The sequence below is a fragment of the Nomascus leucogenys genome, chromosome 12 (genome assembly GCF_006542625.1).
Source record: "Nomascus leucogenys isolate Asia chromosome 12, Asia_NLE_v1, whole genome shotgun sequence".
NCBI lineage: Eukaryota > Metazoa > Chordata > Mammalia > Primates > Hylobatidae > Nomascus > Nomascus leucogenys.
In genome coordinates this window covers 12,391,212-12,409,886 of record NC_044392.1, presented here as the reverse complement: position 1 = coordinate 12,409,886, position 18,675 = coordinate 12,391,212, and the positions used below count along the sequence as shown (strand labels likewise).

Genomic DNA, 18,675 nt, shown 5'->3' with positions numbered 1-18,675 from the left:
CATCACCCCTGCCATGGGTAGAGGGGATCCTAACTGGGCCCCCTGGGTCAGGCTAGAACCAACACTGCCAGCTTCCCCCTCTGGCCTGCTGGCAATGCCACAGGTGCCCAAGAAGATGGGGGATACCTGTGCCAGAAGCCAACCTGGTCTTCCCAAGGGGCAGTGCCCCCCATGAAGACAGAAGTGAGAGAATAAAGTTCCCTGTAGATCCTCTACTTTTGGGTTGTGTTTTTCTTTTTTTTTTTTTTTTTGAGACGGAGTCTTGCTCTGTCGCCCAGGCTGGAGTGCAGTGGCGCGATCTCGGCTCACTGCAAGCTCCGCCTCCCGGGTTCACGCCATTCTCCTGCCTCAGCCTCTCCGAGTAGCTGGGACTACAGGCACCCACCACCACGTCCGGCTAATTTTTTGTATTTTTAGTAGAGATGGGGTTTCACCGTGGTCTCGATCTCCTGACCTCGTGATCCGCCTGCCTCGGCCTCCCAAAGTGCTGGGATTACAAGCGTGAGCCACCGCACCCGGCCTGGGTTGTGTTTTTCAAATGTTGACATTTCAGAGGGGACCCTACAGAAGCCCAGCTGGCTTCCCCCAAGGTCTCCCCCTTTGCTGGGAGTGGATTTCCACATGTGCCTTTGATTTCATATAGATCAGGCTTTACCGTCACCAATTCAGCTGCCAGAGTCCCTGGACTGGGGGTTGGCGTTTTCTACAGAAGAGGAATGGCCTCCCTCACCCTGCTCCCCACCCAGGCAGGGCAGCACAGGATCCAGCAACTCAGTGCTATCAAGATCCCCCCAACCCCCAAAATACCCCACCTCAGAGGCCTTGCCTGAGCATCCTCAAGCCCCCCTGTTCCTCGCCATACACTGATGCCTGGCAGCTACAGCAAACGACTCATGTTCTTTGTCAAAGGCCTGTAGTGAGATGATTTTGTTTCCTTTGTTTTGTGAGTTTGTTTAAAATTGAAATTAGTTATTTCCTTCTGTTGAACAGTATTAAATAGAGCAGGATATTGAGTTAATCTGCTAGATTAGACACAGAAAAGAAATCTTTGCCCAGTCCAGTGTCATGGAGCGTTTCTCCAATGCTTTCTTTTAGTAGTTTCAGTTTGAGGTCTTAGATTTAAGTCTTTTTTTTTTTTTATTTTTTTTATTTTTTTGAGACAGAGTCTTACTCTGTCGGTCAGGCTGGAGTGGAGTGGCATGATCTCGGCTCACTGCAACCTCTGTTGCCTGAGTTCAAGCGATTCTCCTGCCTCAGCCTCCTGAGTAGCTGAGATTACAGGCACCTGCCACTGCAACCCAGCTAATTTTTTTTGTAGTTTTTTAGTAGAGATGGAGTTTCACCATCTTGGCCAGGCTGTCTTGAACTCATGACCTCATGATCCACCCGCCTCGGCCTCCCAAAGTGCTGGGATTACAGGTGTGAGCCACTGCACCTGGCCAGATTTAAGTCTTTAATCCATTTTGATTTGATTTTTGTGAGATAGGAGTCTAGTTTCATTCTTCTGCATATGAATATCCAGTCTTCCCAGAACCATTTATTGAAGAGACTGTTCTTTCCCCAATGTATGTTCTTGGCATCTTTGTCAAAAATGAGTTCATTGTAGATATATGGCTTCTGGGTTCTCTATTCTGTTCCATTGGTCTGTGTGTCTGTTTTTATGCCAGTACCATGCTGTTTTTGGTTACTACAGCTTTGTAGTATAATTTGAAGTCAGGTAATGTGATTCCTCTAGTTTTGTTTGTTTTGCTCAGAATACCTTTGGCTATTCTGGGTCTTTTGTGGTTCCATATAAATTTTAGGATTGTTTTCTCTATTTCTATGAATAATGTCATTGGTATTTTGATAGGAATTGTACTGAATCTGTAGACTGCTTGAGGCAGTGTGGGCATTTTAACAATACTGATTCTTCCAATCCATGAACATGGAATATCGTTCCAATTTTTGGAGTCCACTTCAATTTCTCTCATTGACGTTTTATAGTTTTCATTGTAGAGATCCTTCACTTCTTTGGTTAAGTTAATTCCTAGGTATTTTATTTTAAACTATTGTAAATGGGATTACTTTCTTGATTTCTTCTTCACATTGTCTGCTGCTGGCATATAGAAATGCTACTGATTTTCTGTATGTTGATTTTGTATCTTGCAACTTTATTGAATTTGTTTATCAGCTCTAATAGTTTTTTGGTGGAACCATTAGGTTTTTCCAGATAAAAGATCATATCATCTGCAAACAAGGATAATTTGACTTCTTCTTTTCCAGTTTGGATGCCCTTTCTTTCTTTCTCTTGTTTGACTATTCTAGGTAGAACTTCCCTTTTCTCTCTTTTACGCTCAAAATCCTCTCCTTATCCCCCTAATGAATGCTCCTTCCTTCCCTTTACCCTCAGCAGATAACTCCTGCCCTGTGCCCTCTTCAAAGAGAAAGGAAGTCAGTCAACAGGAATGCCCTGCTTACCCCAAACTGGAGGGTACACTACTCTCTAACTCTCTGAAAGCACCCCAAAGTCTACTGAATGTTTACATCTGTGTCTTGTTCTTCCTTCGAGGTGCTGAAGAAAGGATTCCTCTTCCTCCTCTTTTTCCCTGTAGCTAATCTGTCCATCTAATCTTGAGCCTTTTGTCTCTCTAATGTCTTCATTCTTTCTCCACGGGCTCCTTTTCTTCTACTTCAAACGTAAGTGTCCCCATCCTAAAATTGTATATAGACCCAGCAGTCCCTGCGGTGGCCCTCAGGATCTCACCCCATCACACTCGTACAACCTGCCCCACATGCCCACTTCTCCCGGACCCTGACCCCATGGAACAACTACTTTTTTACTCCCTGTTCCCAGCCGGGTAAGTGGGTGGGGCGAGCCAGAAGAGGGAAAGTGGGACATTGTCTCACTCTACAGGCCCATGGGAAGGAAAATGAGCAGAAGTGGAGCCATAAAAAGGTGAGAAAGATGTTCCTATTCATATTGTTTAGAATAATGAAAATTGGGACAACTCAAGTGGCCAAGAAGGGGCTGGCTAAACATATGGTAAGATATGATGAAACAGTAAGTTAACAGGACATTAAAAATCACATTTTCAAAGAATATTTAGTGACACAGAAGATTGCCCATACTATATGTTAAAAAAAAAAAAAAAGCAGGACAGGCTAGGCACAGCAGCTCGTGCCTGTAATCCCAGTACTTTGGGAGGCTGAGGTGGATCACTTGAAGCCAAGAGTTTGAGACCAGCCTGGACAACATAACAAGATCCTGTCTCTACAGAAAAATTTAAAACAATTAGTCAGGTGTGGTGGCACGCACCTGTAGTCCTAGCTACCTGGGAGGCTGAGGTGGGAGATCACTTAAGCCCAGAAGTTGAAGGTTACTTTGAGCTATGATCATGCCTCTGCACTCCAGCCTGGGCGACAGAGTGAGACCCTGTCTCTTAAACAAAACAAAAAACAGGACATAAAATCATGTGTCTAGAATGAGACTCTTGATTCTCCCTTTCTCTTTGGGTAAAGAGATGGAGGTGAGGGAGGATAAAGACACACAAAATTAGAAGAAAGTTCCATAAAATGTTGGAATTTAAGCCAGGCACAGTGGCTCACGCCTGTAATCCCAGCACTTTGGGAGGCCGAGGCGGGCGGATCACAAGGTCAGGAGATCGAGACCATCCTGGCCAACACGGTGAAACCCCATCTCTACTAAAAATACAAAAAATTAGCCGGGCGTGGTGGCGGGCGCCTGTAGTCCCAGCTACTCGGGAGGCTGAGGCAGGAGAATCGCTTGAAGCCAGGAGGTGGAGGTTGCAGTGAACCCAGATTGCGCCACTGCACTCCAGCCTGGGTAACAGAGCGAGATTCTGTCTCAAAAAAAAAAAAAAAGGTCAGAATTTAATACGATACCCAGAAGCAACTACTATTGTTTGCACAACTCCTGTTGTTTCTGGGTATTGTATTATAGATGGGTTTTGTTTTTTTCTTTATATTTTAATGTATTTTTCAAATCTTCGTGGACATGTATTATATATGTGAATTAACTTTTTTCTTTTGAGACAGGGTCTCACTCTGTGGCCCAGGCTAGTCTCAAACTCCTGGCCTCAAATAATTCTTTCACCTCAGCCTCCCAAGTAGCTGGGATTACAGGCACGCACTGCTGTGCTGTGATTTAACAGGATGTATCTTGTTTTTTTTTTTGGAGACAGAGTCTCACTCTGTTGCTCAGGTTGGAGTACAGTGGCGTGATCTTGGCTCATGGCAACCTCTGCCTCCCAGGTTCAAGCAATTTTCATGACTCGGCCTCCCAAGCAGCAGGGATTACAGATATGCACCACCATGCCCAGCTAATTTTTTTTTGTTGTTGTTGTATTTTTAGTAGACGGGGTTTCGCCACATTGGCCAGGCTGGTCTCAAACGCTTGGCCTCATGTGATCAACCTGCCTTGGCTTCCCAAAGTGCTAGGATTACAGGCATGAGCCACTGCGCCCAGCCAGGATACATTTTGAGGGAGCCACAGAGAAAACGAAAAGGCTGGCTCACGGCGGCCAAGTGGCCCTGGGGCTTTAACTGATGAAATCCTCTCCTTCCCTATAACTGCTGTCCTTATGCAGGCCTCCTCCTCTCTCCCATGCTACAATAATCCTCGTCTATTCTCCCATCCAGACTTTGTCCCAAATCCATCCTCCATATTAGCCACAAAATACTGTGATCTTCCCAATGTACACATGTGATCCTGTTACTGTCCGTTTAAAATTTTCAATAGTTCTCCACTACCTATGGCTAATTATTTTAATAGCTAATATTTGCACATTTTGTATGTGGCAAGCACAGTTCTAAGTGCTTGACATGTATTAATTCAATCACCATATGATATAGGCAATGTTAATATCCCCTTTGGAAAAAGGACACAGATGCACGGAAAGGTTAAGTAACTCGCTCAAGGACATACAACCAGTAAGTGGTACAGCTAGGAAGCAAACACAGGCAATGTGATTCCAGATCCAGTGCTCTTATCCTCCACACTGAACTCCCCCACAGAATAAAGCACAAAGTCTTTAGCGTCACATTCATGGCCTTTCATAACCAGCTCCCACTTATGTCTACAGTCTCCTCTTTACCATCCCTTTCCACATTCAAATTTTACTCTGTTGACACTGAATAATATGTAGTTCCCTAAAACACCTGTGATTGAGAGTACAGGTTCATAGTACCACGTATTTGCTTTTGCTGGTCCCTCTGTCAGAAAAGTCCATTTCCCCTTCTTTGAATGGTTAACCTCAATTCTTTCTTCAAAACTCAGTTCAAATGCTGCTTTGGGCCAGGCACAGTGGCTCATGCCTGTAATCCCAGCACCCTGGGAGGCTGAGGCAGGTGGATCACTTGAGGTCAGAAGTTCAAGGCCAGCCTGCCCAACATGGTGAAACCCTGTCTCTACCAAAAAAAAAAAAAAAAAAAAAAAAAAAATACAAAAATTAGCCGGGTGTGGTGGTGGGCTCCTGTAATCCCAGCTACTTGAAAGGCAGAGGCAGGAGAATTGCTTGAACCCAGGAGGTGGAGGGTGCAGTGAGCCGAGGCTGCACCACTGCATTCTAGCCCAGGCAACACAGCAAGACTCTGTCTCAAAAACATGAAAAACAAATGCTGCTTTGTCCGAAAGACTTCTCTGTTGTGGCCCCATGCTTGGTTGGGTGCTCCCTCTTGGTGCTCCCATAGCACCTGAGTCATCTTATCGGTGTCCTTATCACATTCAACTACAATTACCTCCCTTTAATATCTATCTCCCCCACTAAAATCTCAACTCTTCCCATCAGGAGAAAGACAAGGTCTGATTCATCTGTGTCTTCAGGACCTGCTCAGGCCTGGTATAGATCAGGCTTCATTAAGTGTTTGCCAACGTGAACCAAGTTTTGAGTGATTACCTAACATCCATGCTCTCCCTGCCTTGGCTATCAGTGCCTGCAAAACCTGGCCCACATCTGGGGATGCAGCCCACAACTGATAGTCCTAACGGCTATACTAGGAAAGCACTTTAAACTAGGGCAGAGGGCTGGCAATCCCTGCCCTGGGATCCAGGTATGCACCAATTTTGTTGCTGTATGTTTCAGACCCTTAGATCATGTTCCCAATATCTTATCTCTCAAATCCAGTTTGATAGCTAAGGTGACAATGCAGCCATCAGGGACAGTTTCAGGGAAAGCCTTTACCAATAAGTTAAGGGTAGTTAAAAGCAGATTAGGGGAAACTGGGTCAATGCTTATCTAAGTCAAAAACAGATATTCCAGTAACAGACTTGGCCATTCTCCAAAAGGAGTGTCTTGTGATAGCCTCCTTGAATGCTGGATAAGCCCTGTAATTATCTGTGTGGTCAGCATTATACCCAACAGTTCACATGGCCCTCAAAAAAAAATGACCCACGCTGGGCACAGTGGCTCACGCCTATAATCCTAGCACTCTGGGAGGCCGAGGCGGGCAGATCACCTGAGGTTGGGAGTTCAAGACCAACCTGGCCAACACAGCGAAACCCCATCTCTACTAAAATAAATAAATAAATAAGCTGGGCCTGGTGGTGAGTGCCTATAATCCCAGCTACTCAGGAGGCTGAGGCAGGAAAATCGCTTGAACCCAGGAGGCAGAGGTTGCAGTGAGCCGAGATTGTGCCATTGCACTCCAGCCTGGGCGAAAAGAGCGAAACTCCATCTCAAAAAACAAAAACAAAAACAAAAACAAAACAACAAAAAACGACACTCCTCTATCCTTGAAACCAATTTCTGGGTTATTTGCTGTCTTTCAAAATCACAAAACTATTCCAAAAGACCATCTCCTGAGGGTACTAGCCGGAGCCAGGACATCAGGAAACCATCCAATAGAACTAAAGGAGAAGAGGGGAACGGAGAAAACAGACATCCAGTGGCCAGAACCAAAGAGATTTACAGGAGCGGTGAAAAAGGCAGTTGTCCAATCAACACCAACTGACCCGAAGTCTATAGGAAAGCCCTTTAAGTCCAGAGGAACTGGTTCTTCTCAAGGGCAGAGAGACTCATGAGGATGACTAGAAAACAGGTTCAAGAAGCCAGCAGAGCTCAGGACTTTGGGGACAAACAGCAGAGACAGGATAAGGACTTGGTCAGAGGACTAACAGAAATTTGGTCTGAGGGTACAAACTTGGAGAGATGATGCAATACCTGGTGGGACTGCAGTCCAATGATGGAGGAGTAGGCCTGGATAGTTACGTAGATCTCAGGCTGGAAGTCGATGCAAGATCCAGGCACTCGGAAGGGCCGAAGCAGCCCGCCTAGGCAGCGGGACAAGGCATGGAAAACTTCATCAAACAAGATCTCCCCTGTGGAATCATCCTGCGGGCAGAGAAAGAACACTCGAGGGGGTCCAAAGGCAGCCCTAACCAGAGGGCAGAAACATGCAGCTTCCATGGGTCAGTAGGACACTTATGGCTGATCGCACATCCAAATACAGTGCCCCACACGGAACAGTTTCTGGGGTGTTTTTTGGAAACAAAAACAGCAAAACCAGGGTCTTGCTTTGTTGCCCATGCCAGAGCGCAGTGGCCTGATCCCAGATCACTGTAGCCTCGACCTCCCGGGCTCAAGCAATCCTCCCACCTCAGCCTCTTGAGTAGCTAGGACAGGTGCATGACAGCATGCCTGGCTAATTTTTGTATTTTTTATAGAGAGGGAGTTTTGCCATGTGGCCCAGGCTAGTCTCGAACTCCTGAGCTCGAGCAATCAGCCCGCCTTGGCTTCCCAAAGCACTGGGATTGCAGGCATGAGCCACCACAGCTGGCCCAGTTCTGTTTTTAAACACCCACCATTCCTTTATGAGCCTGTCTTCTCTCCAAAGTGGTAGGCTGGGACCATTTTTCACTTCCCCGCAGGCCTCTCCCTCTCCTCACACCCCACCCCATTCTTTCTTCCTACAGTCTCCCTTCAATCCTTTACCACAATGCCAGTAGATGGGCTAAGGTCCAGCTCAATGACAAACCGATACTGCCAAGCCAGGAAGGTGACCCGGGTGGAAGGTACAATGAGGAATGGCCTTGGGACCACTGGTTCATCTGGCTGCCACCCAGGGGGCAGGACACTGAGGACTTCCAATTCCTGTTCAGACTGAAGCTGAAAATTAGGATGGAAAGAAAAGGAAAGGATCAGGGAAGTACCCCTTTCTTCCCAGGACCTGCCTTCTATATCCCAAATGACACATCATTGGCTCTACCTCCCTCAATCTAACCGTATACTCTTCCTCTCACTCTCTGGAAAAATTATTTTTTAAAATTTCCATCATCTTGTAGGCAGTCCCTTGCCCTAACCAGACTTAAGAGTTAGTCTCCCTCCCTATCTGTCTCTAGCACTCTCCTAAAAAACAGATCCTTCTGGGCTGGCCCCTCACATCTTTTGTGTGTCTAGGCCTCACCAGCATCTCCTGGGGTGTGGCCTGCACAGTTTGGTGCAGATGACTGAGGAACCAAGCCAGGCGAACATTTCGGGAGATTCGATAATCCTTTTTCATTAACAGGAACACCTGCCCAGCTTCTTCCACCTGGGAACAAAGAGACATTAATACATCTTTAAAAAATGGCACCGAGTACCTGGAACACACAGATCACTGTGCAAATAATTTGCCCAAGGAACTCACCATCTGTGAGAGGGAAAGCAGCAGAAGTGAAAAGTTTACCCCAACCTCCATGCAAGGTGTTCCCAGGGAGTCAATTCTCAACTCTCTGTTCCTGTTTGCCCGATACAGACCTCCATATAGATGAAGTGACCTTTCCATATTGTTTCCACAAAGTTTATGTGAGTTTCACCTATAAACTATAAGCTTTTGAGGGCAGGGGCTGTGTCTGATTCTATTTTTGTGCCCCTGTGCTTGGCAAACTGCTACAAACAAAGCAAATACCAGGACAAGTCCCTAATACATTACATGAATGCCAGTCAGTTACTCCTAACAAGTCTTGACAACAGCAGGCACTGAAGAAATTTTCACCGAAGGAATAGCAAGCCTTCCGAATACCTCAAAATCAAACCTCTGTTGGGTCATAGTCCCCACCCCCGCACTTCTCAGTTGTCAGCCCTCTAGTTCTTGCCTCCACTGCCTCATAGGTGGCCACTTCAACAATGCTCTAACAAGCATCGGTTCCCTTGCCCATGTCCTTGTCCTTCCACTACACATGTCCTGTCAAATCTTATCTGGGGATGAATCTGACATTTTCCCTTATCCAGACATATACTATGTATGGCAGCTGCACTTGGACAGAAAGAAACTTGTCGCCTTGCCAGCAGTGCCCACTCTAGCAGGCCTTTACCAGTCCTCTGAATTCTCCTGGCCAGCAGCCTTTCCTGTTCCCCACAGGAGGTTTTCCAATCTCTCAATCCCCTCCCAGCAGATAAACTTGCCCACAGTTCACCAAGGAAATAAAGGTCAATTGGTCTGAACTCCCCCATGTCTCTTCCTGATTAATCCTTATCTGTCACATTCCTTACTCCCTTTCTCTTGTCTGTCCTACATAAATGGCAAATTTCTCCTGTGTCCCTGATTAATGAGGGGAAGAACACCAGGCGGCAAGAACTGAAGAGCAAGTAGTAGAGGAGAAATGAACAGAAGTTAATAACTGCCTGTTGAGAAACATGATGTTGAAAGAAAGTGAAGAATTATTTTTTCCAAAATGGGGAAATATGCACCGAGAGAAGACTGAAAAAGCCCTGGAAAAGCAATAATGAAGAGTTTCTAATGTCAAAGTGTGGAGAACAGACACGATGGCTGTGAAGTTGTAGTCTTTCTTCTGCTCCAAGACAGAAGGAAAGGGTAAAAAGATACAGAAAGAAGTACTGGAAAGTGATAAGGATGATAGCAGAAGGCAAGAAGGAGGAACTCACATTTATTGAGCATCTAAAATATATGCAAAAGTACTATGTAAAAGAAAAAAAAAAAGGGCAGGGTGCAGTGGCTCATGCCTGTAATCCCAGCACTTTGGGAGGCCGAGGCGGGTGGATCACCTGAGGTCAGGAGTTCGAGACCAGCCTGGCCAACATGGTGAAACCCCGTCTCTACTAAAAATACAAAAATTAGCTAGGCGTGGTGGCAGGTGCCTGTAATCCCAGCTACTTGGGAGGCTGAGGCAGGAGAATCGCTTGAACCCAGGAGGCGGAGGTTGCGGTGAGCCGAGATCATGCCACTGCACTCCAGCCTGGGTGACAGAGTGAGACTCCATCTCAAAAAAAATAAAATAAAATAAAAAGTAAGAAAAAAAAAGTACTCTGTAGAGGCCAAGTTCAAGAATTTCAGTTTCAGAAAGTCTGGGTTTGAATCCCAATTCAGCCACTTATTAGCTGTGAGACAGTGGAAAGGTTGTATCACCTCTTTAAGTTTCAGTGTCCTCCTTTGTAAAATAGAGATAATTCTAATACCAGTCTAAAGTGCTGTTCTGTGGATCAAGGAATATCATGCATATGAAGTGCTCAGCACAATGCCTGGTAAGAGTAAAAATTAACAGTAACAGCTGGGCATAACGGTTCAAGCCTATAACCTCAACACTTTGGGAGATTGAGGTGGGCAGACCCTTTGCACCTAGGAGTTCAAGACCAGCCTGGGCAACGTGATGAAACCTCAACTCTACTACAAAAAACACAAAAATTAGCCAGGCGTAGTGGCTCGTGCCTGTAGTCCCAGCTACTCTGGAAGCTGAGATGGGAAGATCACTTGAGCCCAGGAGGTCGAGACTGTAGTGAGCCATGATGGCACCATGGCACTCCAGCCTGAGCAACAGAGCGAGACCCTGTCCAAAAAAAAAGTTAACTATTTATTATAGTTAACTATTACAACACTATACTAGGTTCTTTTTTTTTTTTTTGAGATGGAGTTTTGCTTTTGTTGCCCAGGCTGGAGTGCAGTGGCACGATCTTGACTCACTGCAACCTCTGCCTGCTGGGTTCAAGTGATTCTCCTGCCTAAGCCTCCCGAGTAGCTGCGATTACAGGCATCCGCCAACAAGCGCGGCTAATTTTTGTATTTTTAGTAAAGACTGTTTCACCATGTTGGCCAGGCTGGTCTGGAACTCCTGACCTCGGGTGATTCACTCGCCTTGGCCTCCCGAAGTGCTGGAATTACAGGCGTGAGCCACCACGCCCGGCCTATACTAAGTTTTTTACATAAGTAAGCTCATTCAGTATTCACAACAAAACATTTAACAGGAGAAAACAGAGGTCCAAAAAGTTAAGTGATTCAACGTAAGTAGTAAGTATAGGCTCAGAAGTCAAACCAAGGCCTGGTGAGCTGCAAAAGCCCATCTACTGAGAGTGACAAATGGATAAAACTGAGGGCTTATGAGCAGAAGAGATTTTAAGTCACGAAAAGGAGCACAATGGGGGTAATGAGCAGAAAGGATGTTTTGACATAATCAGAAAGATAAAGAGAGAATTTAAATATCAATATGTTGCGATTGCGTATTATATTCTCTCTGTAACATCTAAAATCACATCTTGCGGCTAGGCACTGTGACCCAGACTTGTAATCTCAGCACTTTGGGAGGCCAAAGCGGGCAAATCACTTAAGCCCAGGAGTTTGAGAGCAGCCTGGGCAACATGGTGAAAGCCCATCTCTAAAAAAAAAAAATACAAAAATTAGCTCGGCATGGTGGTGAGCACCTGTAGTCCTAGCTACTTGGGAGATTGAGGTGGGAGGATCACTTAAGTCTGGGAGGTTGAGGCTGCAATGAGCTATGATCACACCACTGCACTCCGGCCTGGGCAAAAGAGCAATATTCTGTCTCAAAAAATAAGTAAAAATAATAATAAAATGAAATTACACCTTGGGAGATACTACTCTCTACTACACTGCTTTCCAATACAGTGTTGAGACAGGCCCTGGCTAGGATTTTGGATTCATCGTTTGAGTGAGTTTAAGCTACTAAAGGGATTCCACAAGACAGTAACATTATATCTGCATTAAAAAAAATTCCCTCTGGTGGCCGGGCGCCGTGGCTCATGCCTGTAATCCCAGCACTTTGGGAGGCCAAGGCAGGCGGTTCATGAGGTCAGGAGATCGAGACCATCCTGGCTAACACAGTGAAACCCCCTCTCTACTAAAAATACAAAAAATTAGCTGGGCGTGGTGGTGGGTGCCTGTAGTCCCAGCTACTCAGGAGGCTGAGGCAGCAGAATGGCGTGAACCCAGGAGGCGGAGCTTGCAGTGAGCTGAGATCATGCCACCGCACTCCAGCCTAGCTAGACTCCGTCTCAAAAAAAAAAAAAAAAAAATATTCCCTCTGGCTACTGTGCGATTTAGAAAGCACCCCTGCACCGCCGGCTAACAACTAGGGGAGATGACAGTGGCTTAGACTAGAGCTACTCAAAGTAGCCATTCTGTTAACTGTGTGAGACTGGGTCTTGATGAAATAATGCCAGGATGCAAAACCACCACTATCTTTCACTGTGAAAGTCTTATCATGGAAAACAAAAAGTCAGCTGAACTAAACAGTGAACTTAGTTGCATTTCAAGGGATCTTTAGAACGGGACAGAAAAGAACTGGTGATTAATTATAAGTCAGGACATAGGAGGAAAGTAACAAAAAGGAAGATGTCAAGGATGATTAAAGTAGCATTGGAAACCAATATGCTGCAAAATGATTTTTTTTTTTTTTTTTTTGAGACAGAGTCTTGCTCTGTCGCCTAGGCTGGAGTGTAGCGGCATGATCTCGGCTCACTGCAACTTCCGCCTTCCCAGTTCAAGCAATTCTCCCACCTCAGCCTCCTGAGTAGCTGGGACTACAGGGGCATGCCACCATGCCTGGCTATTTTTTGTATTTTTAGTAGAGATAGTGTTTCATCATATTGGCCAGGCTGGTCTCGAACTCCTGACCTTGTGATCAGCCCGCCTCCACCTCCCAAAGTGCTGGGATTACAGGCGTGAGCCACCGCACCCAACCTACTGCAAAATGATTTCTAAGTTAGCTACAAAAATTAGATAGTTATTCCTGACTACCACATCCCATCGAAAAGTCCCATCAAATTGTACACTCTTATTGCCATGCTCCTAAAAACAGAAAAGGGGTCTATTTATTGGCAAAGAAGGAAATCACAGCAATTACTCACCCTTTCTTTCTCTGATCCTTGGTTTTAGGGTGGGATACTAAACCAGGCAACCTCTCCTTCAGGTTTGACTTAGCTAGTGTGGGTGGGATATTATGTGTTGACTATGCTGGATACTGCCAAAGTTCTTATCTAAAAAAGGATGTACAAGAGACTTACTGGAGTTTTAAAAAAGAATTTTTTTGTTAAGGGATGGTTTGGGGCTCAGAGCATTATCAGAACAGGAAGGCTATCCTAATTCAGCAGTCATTTGTTTATCACTCTATCTCCAGAGCCCAGTGCAGTGCCTGGCACATAGGATGTTCAATAACATTTCGCTAAATAAGTGAATTCGCTATGGTTTTTTCTCCCCACCACCACCTCTTCCCCTCTCACTATCTGTTCTAAGCATGGCAAACTGGACATTTAAAACTAATCATAATTATTGCAACTTTTCTCAAGATGAGATCATCTTAACACTAGTGTCAATACTACTTTCCTTTTGTTCTTTGGTATTAAATACTTTTTTTTTTCAAATGCTAGCCTGTTTCAGCTATGCAAGGAATAACCAAGGAAAAGCATTTTGGCCCACATAAGGCTAGGGTTAAAAGGGGAAGAGCACGTGGCCGTGGGTCAGCACTATAAGGACAGAGTTGGGCACGTGGTCACCTCATCTTCTAGGACTAAAATCATGGCAAATCTAGGTTTAATAAATGAACCTTTCCATGACTGTCTGCAATAAGTTAGGGCCCTATGTTGGGCATTCACACAGCACTCTGTATTTTTTCTTCATGACACCTGCCAGAGTTTATAATTAGGAATTTGTAGGGGCCGGGCATAGTGGCTCACACCTGTAATCCCAGCACTTTAGGAGGCCGCAGCGGGTGGATGACCTGAGGCCAGGAGCTCGAGACCAGCCTGGCCAACGTGGCGAAACCCCACCTCTCCCAAAAAGTACAAAAATTAGCCGGGCATAGTGGAATACATCTGTAGTCCCAGCTACTTAGGGGACCGAGGCAGGAGAATCGCTTGAACCCAGGAGGTGGAGGCTGCAGTCAGCCAAGATTGCGGCACTGCACTCCAGCCTGGGCAACAGAGCAAGACTCCATCCATCTCTCCATCTCAAAAAAAAAAAAAAGAATTTGTATACTTTAATGTTTGTTTCCTGTATAAGTCTGAAGATCTAGCGAGGTAGAGGCCATGTCTACATATTGTTTCTTTTTTTTTTTTTTTGAATTGGAGTCTCGCTCTGTCACCCAGGCTGGAGTGCAGCAGTGCCATCTGGGCTCACTGCAACCTCCGCCTCTTGGTTCAAGTGATTCTCTTGCCTCAGGCTCCTCAGTAGCTGAGACTATAAGCACGTGCCACCACACCCAGTTAATTTTTGTATTTTCAGTAGAGACAGGGTTTTGCCATGTTAGCCAGGCTGGTCTTGAACTTCCACCTCAGGTGATCCACCGGCCTCAGCCTCCCAAAGTGCTGGGAATACAGGTGTGAGCCACCACACCTGGCCTATACATTGTTTCTTGCTATAACCCTAGAGCCTAGCACAGTGCCAAGACATACTAAGTGTTCTAATAATAACTGTTGAATACATGTATGAACAAGGAAAACTAATCTCACAAGCTGTATTTATTCTGTTTCCAGCTATTCTTAATTTGTTACCAATAATTTCTAATTTTTCACTCTTCTATCAACATGGTTTTTGTTGCTGAAGAGTTCCTGTCCTTTATTCACTTCACCTTTCAATCATTTATGGACAAAGTAAGCTATTCTATTTTTGGAGTTTTTCCTTTGCTTCCACAAACATCGTTTTTACCATGTTTTTACCAGTATCTTCTTTTTTATTGTTCCTGGAACCCTGGGGGAGTGCAAATGGGGATTCCCACAGATTTGCTTTATGTTCCATTAGCTTTGTTTTAGAAAGAACAGTGTTACGGAAAGAAAGTGTTGTGATTTGATAGCTAAGACTGTGGGTGAGCTTCCTCCTGTATAAAAATACCAGCTAGCCCAATGATGTGTGAAAGCACCTTGTAAAAGGTAACGTGTATAAATGCACAGATTAGTAATAACAAAGTGTTGCTGTTTACCTCTCTTCTTTGAGTCAGAAGTCCTGCACAGCCATTCACTTGTGTTGTTTTTTTTGTTTTTTGTTTTTTTTGCCCATACCTGTTTAGTTGGCAGAGTTGGGAATGTCCTGACATAGAGCCAGAATCTGTCTTTTTGATAATATCTTGACCTGCTCTTAAAATCTGTTGTCTTGAAAATATCTAACCCACTTTTTGTTTTACCTTCTAAGGCCACACAGGGAGAATCTGACCCTCTGCCAAACGAGAGTCTATTAAACATGGGATGACAGCCCTGAGTCTTTGCTTTTCTAAAACAAACATCTTTGGGTTCTTTAAGTATGCCTCAAATGGCATGGTTTCAAGTTTCCTCAGTATTTTATATCTTAGATTATGTGCCCATGAATGAATTCTGGCTGATCTACTTTACAACTTAAAATGTGGGGACCAAAATGGAACATAATACTCAAGTGAGGTCATAGATTCAGATTCTCCTAGGTTATACTTGCTCAGGAAACCTCCATGACTTTCTCACTTGTGCTGCTGTCCAAACACATCTCCCATTTTATCCTTATTCAGCTGGCTTTTTTGGACACATACGATCATTCAATTAGTCCTGTCACTTGGATAAATTCAGCCTATTATTTTATGGTGAAGCTTAAGAGTGTTGTTTCTTCTTCTACTAAATCTCTCCAGTTCGATTTCCATGCTAATTTGTTCAGGGTGCCATCATGTCCTCACTGAACTCCAAAAAGAACAAAGGCAAGGTAAGCATGCGTGCATTCACTCAACAAATTTATGAAAAGCCTGGTACATGCTAGGCACTGGGCTGGGTCCTAATGATACAATGAAAAGCAAAAACATGCATTCCCTGCTCTCATAAAACGTACTCTATAATGAAGGACAAAAACATTGATCAAATAATCACTGTAACTGTTGTATAATTACACACTAAGTGCTCCTAAGGATAAGAATGTGGTTCTACAAAAACAAGTAACAGCCACGTGCAGTGGCTCATGCCTGCAATCCCAGCACTTTGGAAGACCAACGCGGGCGGATCACTTGAGCCTCAGGAGTTTGAGACTAGCCTGGGCAACATGGCAAAACCCTGTCTCTACAAAAAATTATGAAAATTAGCTGGGTGTAGTGTCATGTGGCTGTAGTCCCAGCTTCTCAGGAGACTAAGGTGGGAGGATCGCCTGAGCCCAGGGAGGTTGAGGCTTCAGTGAGCCATGATCGTACCACTGCACTCCAGCCTAGGTGACAGAGCAAGACCCTGCCCCACTCCCTGACCTCCTCCTCCTCCCAAAAAAGCAAGCAAGTAACAAAGTAACCTGATTCAAGCTAATACCTTAAGAGAAAGTGATGCTGAAGGTTGAGCAAGGCTTGTTAAGTGAGGAGAGAATGGGGGTAAACGAGACGGAGGGCACAGACTATTAGAAAGCTTTCTTCCGATTACCAGTTAGTAGGCCACTAAGTTTTACTACTGTACAGCTTCCATTTTTTCCCACCTTTTCTTGAAGGTTATTTTGAATGATGGACTGACTCTCCAAAGGCACAATGAGGTCTAGCTCATCAATCAGTTCTTACAGAATCCACCTTCCTGAAATCAGGAACATTTGCTGAACATTTGCCTAGCCTTCTTGCAACATCCCCCTTTATATATGATCCTTCAAAGTCAACAACTATATTTTCTTTTCTTTTCTTTTTTTTTTTTGAGATGGGAGTTTTGCTCTTGTTGCCCAGGCTACAGTGCAATGGAATCATCTCAGCTCACGGCAACCTCCACCTCCTGGGTTTAAGCGATTCTCCTGCCTCAGCCTTCCAAGTAGCTGGGATTACAGGCATGCACCACCACGCCTGGCTAATTTTGTATTTTTGGTAGAGACAAGGTTTCTCCATGTTGGTCAGGCTGGTCTCAAACTCCTGACATCGGGTGATCCACCCGCCTCAGCCTCCCAAAGTGTTGGGATTACAGGCATGAGCCACCGCGCCCAGCCCAACAACTATATTTTCAAAACATCATTTCTAAGTTCTCTTCACTTTCAAGATGTAATTTATCATAACTAGAAGACTTAAATAATTTAAGCAGCTAGAATGGTATTTTTCAAAGTGGGATCCAAGGACCAGCTGCATGAAAAATCACCTGAAGTGCTTATGAAAATACAGCGTTGAGTCCCAGGCACCACCCCAGACCAACTGAATTAAGAGTTGATGGGCTCCAGACTGGGTGCTGTGGCTCACACCTGTAGTCCCAGCTACTCGGTTGGCTGAGGCACAAGAATTGCTTGAACCTGTGAGGCAGAGGTTGCAGTGAGCCAAGATCACGCCACTGCACTCCAGCCTGAGTGACAGAGCAAGACTCCATCTCAAAAAAAAAAAAAAAGAGTTGATGGGCTCCAGAATCTACATTCTAACAAGGTCTCCAAGTGATTCTTCCACATTAACATTTGAGAATCCCTGAATTAGTTCTCAGAGCATCCCACCCACATGGAGATTCAAGTCCTCATATTAATCCTCCTTGAGTCTGAAGTTCATTACTCTTGGAGTAGTCTGACAAGGAAGACAAAGTAGAGTTTCGGGGTCAGGGACCTGGATTCAAATCTGATTCTATCATTTGCTATATAGGTGACCTTGGACAAGTTACTTAATTTTTCCAGGCCTCAGTTTCTTTATTGATAGCATGTGGATAAGAATATCTTCATAGGGATGTCGTTGCAATTAAACAGGAGAGGAAGGCTATCATTCTTTGGAACATTTATTGAGGCCTACATACCATTTATACCAAGATGAATAAAACATTACCAGGCACTGTGCTGCATACCATGTATACCAGGATGAATGAGGCATGGCCCATCTCATTAATTTGTTGCTTTGTCTTTTTGTACCTGTCCCTTTGTGATTAAGGTCTGATTTGTTCAGCCTTTTCTAACCCTTGTGCTGTCTTTTGTTAACACATTCCCACAAAATAATGTGGATTATTTCCCCCTCTTAAACTGGCTAAAATCTTCTTACCACTATACATCAAAGTCCTGAGCCTCTAGCATGGCCTCAAGCTGCATCTTCCCCAGCCTTATCTCTCACCAATCCCCACTCCGTTAAAAGCATGTATTCCAGTGCCAGAGCACCTAGGATAAATTGCTTGTTCTGCTGATTATTAACTATATGGCTTTGGCAGACTTACACTCTCTATGCTTCAGTTTCCTCATCTGTGAAACACGGATAATAAAAGTGCTTATTTTCAGATAATTTTTGAGTATCAGATGATACTCAGTAAGCATTCAATAAGTGCTAGCTATTCTCATTGTCATACTGCATCCACACTAGGAGTTGCTTCCTCTTAGTTCTCTGAAGGCTCCACTGGGCTCCTTCTCACCTGAAGATCTTCACTATTCCCTTTGCCTGCAATGCTGTCTCTTCTTTTAGAAAACTTCTACCTATTCTTCAGGCTTCAGCTTAAATGTCATTCTTCTGAGTCTTCCTATTCACGACCCCTTGCCTCCCCATTTCTTAACAAGGTAGGTTGAGAACCACTGTTAAACACCCTAATTCTCTCCTTT

General features: G+C 44.7%; 1 protein-coding gene across 7 annotated transcripts in view; it reads right to left on the bottom strand.

Moving 5' to 3' along the window:
• SZT2 (SZT2 subunit of KICSTOR complex) overlaps positions 1-18,675 on the bottom strand; it is a 60,603-nt gene that overhangs the window by 39,130 nt on the left and 2,798 nt on the right. For 5 of the 7 annotated variants that reach the window (XM_030823670.1, XM_030823672.1, XM_030823671.1 and 2 more), the window contains exons 2-4: positions 8,401-8,526; positions 7,929-8,102; positions 7,158-7,328 (exon numbers count right to left, since the gene is read on the bottom strand). In XM_030823670.1, the coding sequence (XP_030679530.1) occupies positions 7,158-7,328; positions 7,929-8,102; positions 8,401-8,526 (471 nt within the window). Of the gene's footprint in view, positions 1-7,157; positions 7,329-7,928; positions 8,103-8,400; positions 8,527-18,675 lie in introns of those variants that run through there. The other 2 variants (XM_030823674.1, XM_030823676.1) reach the window with 2 other exon arrangements.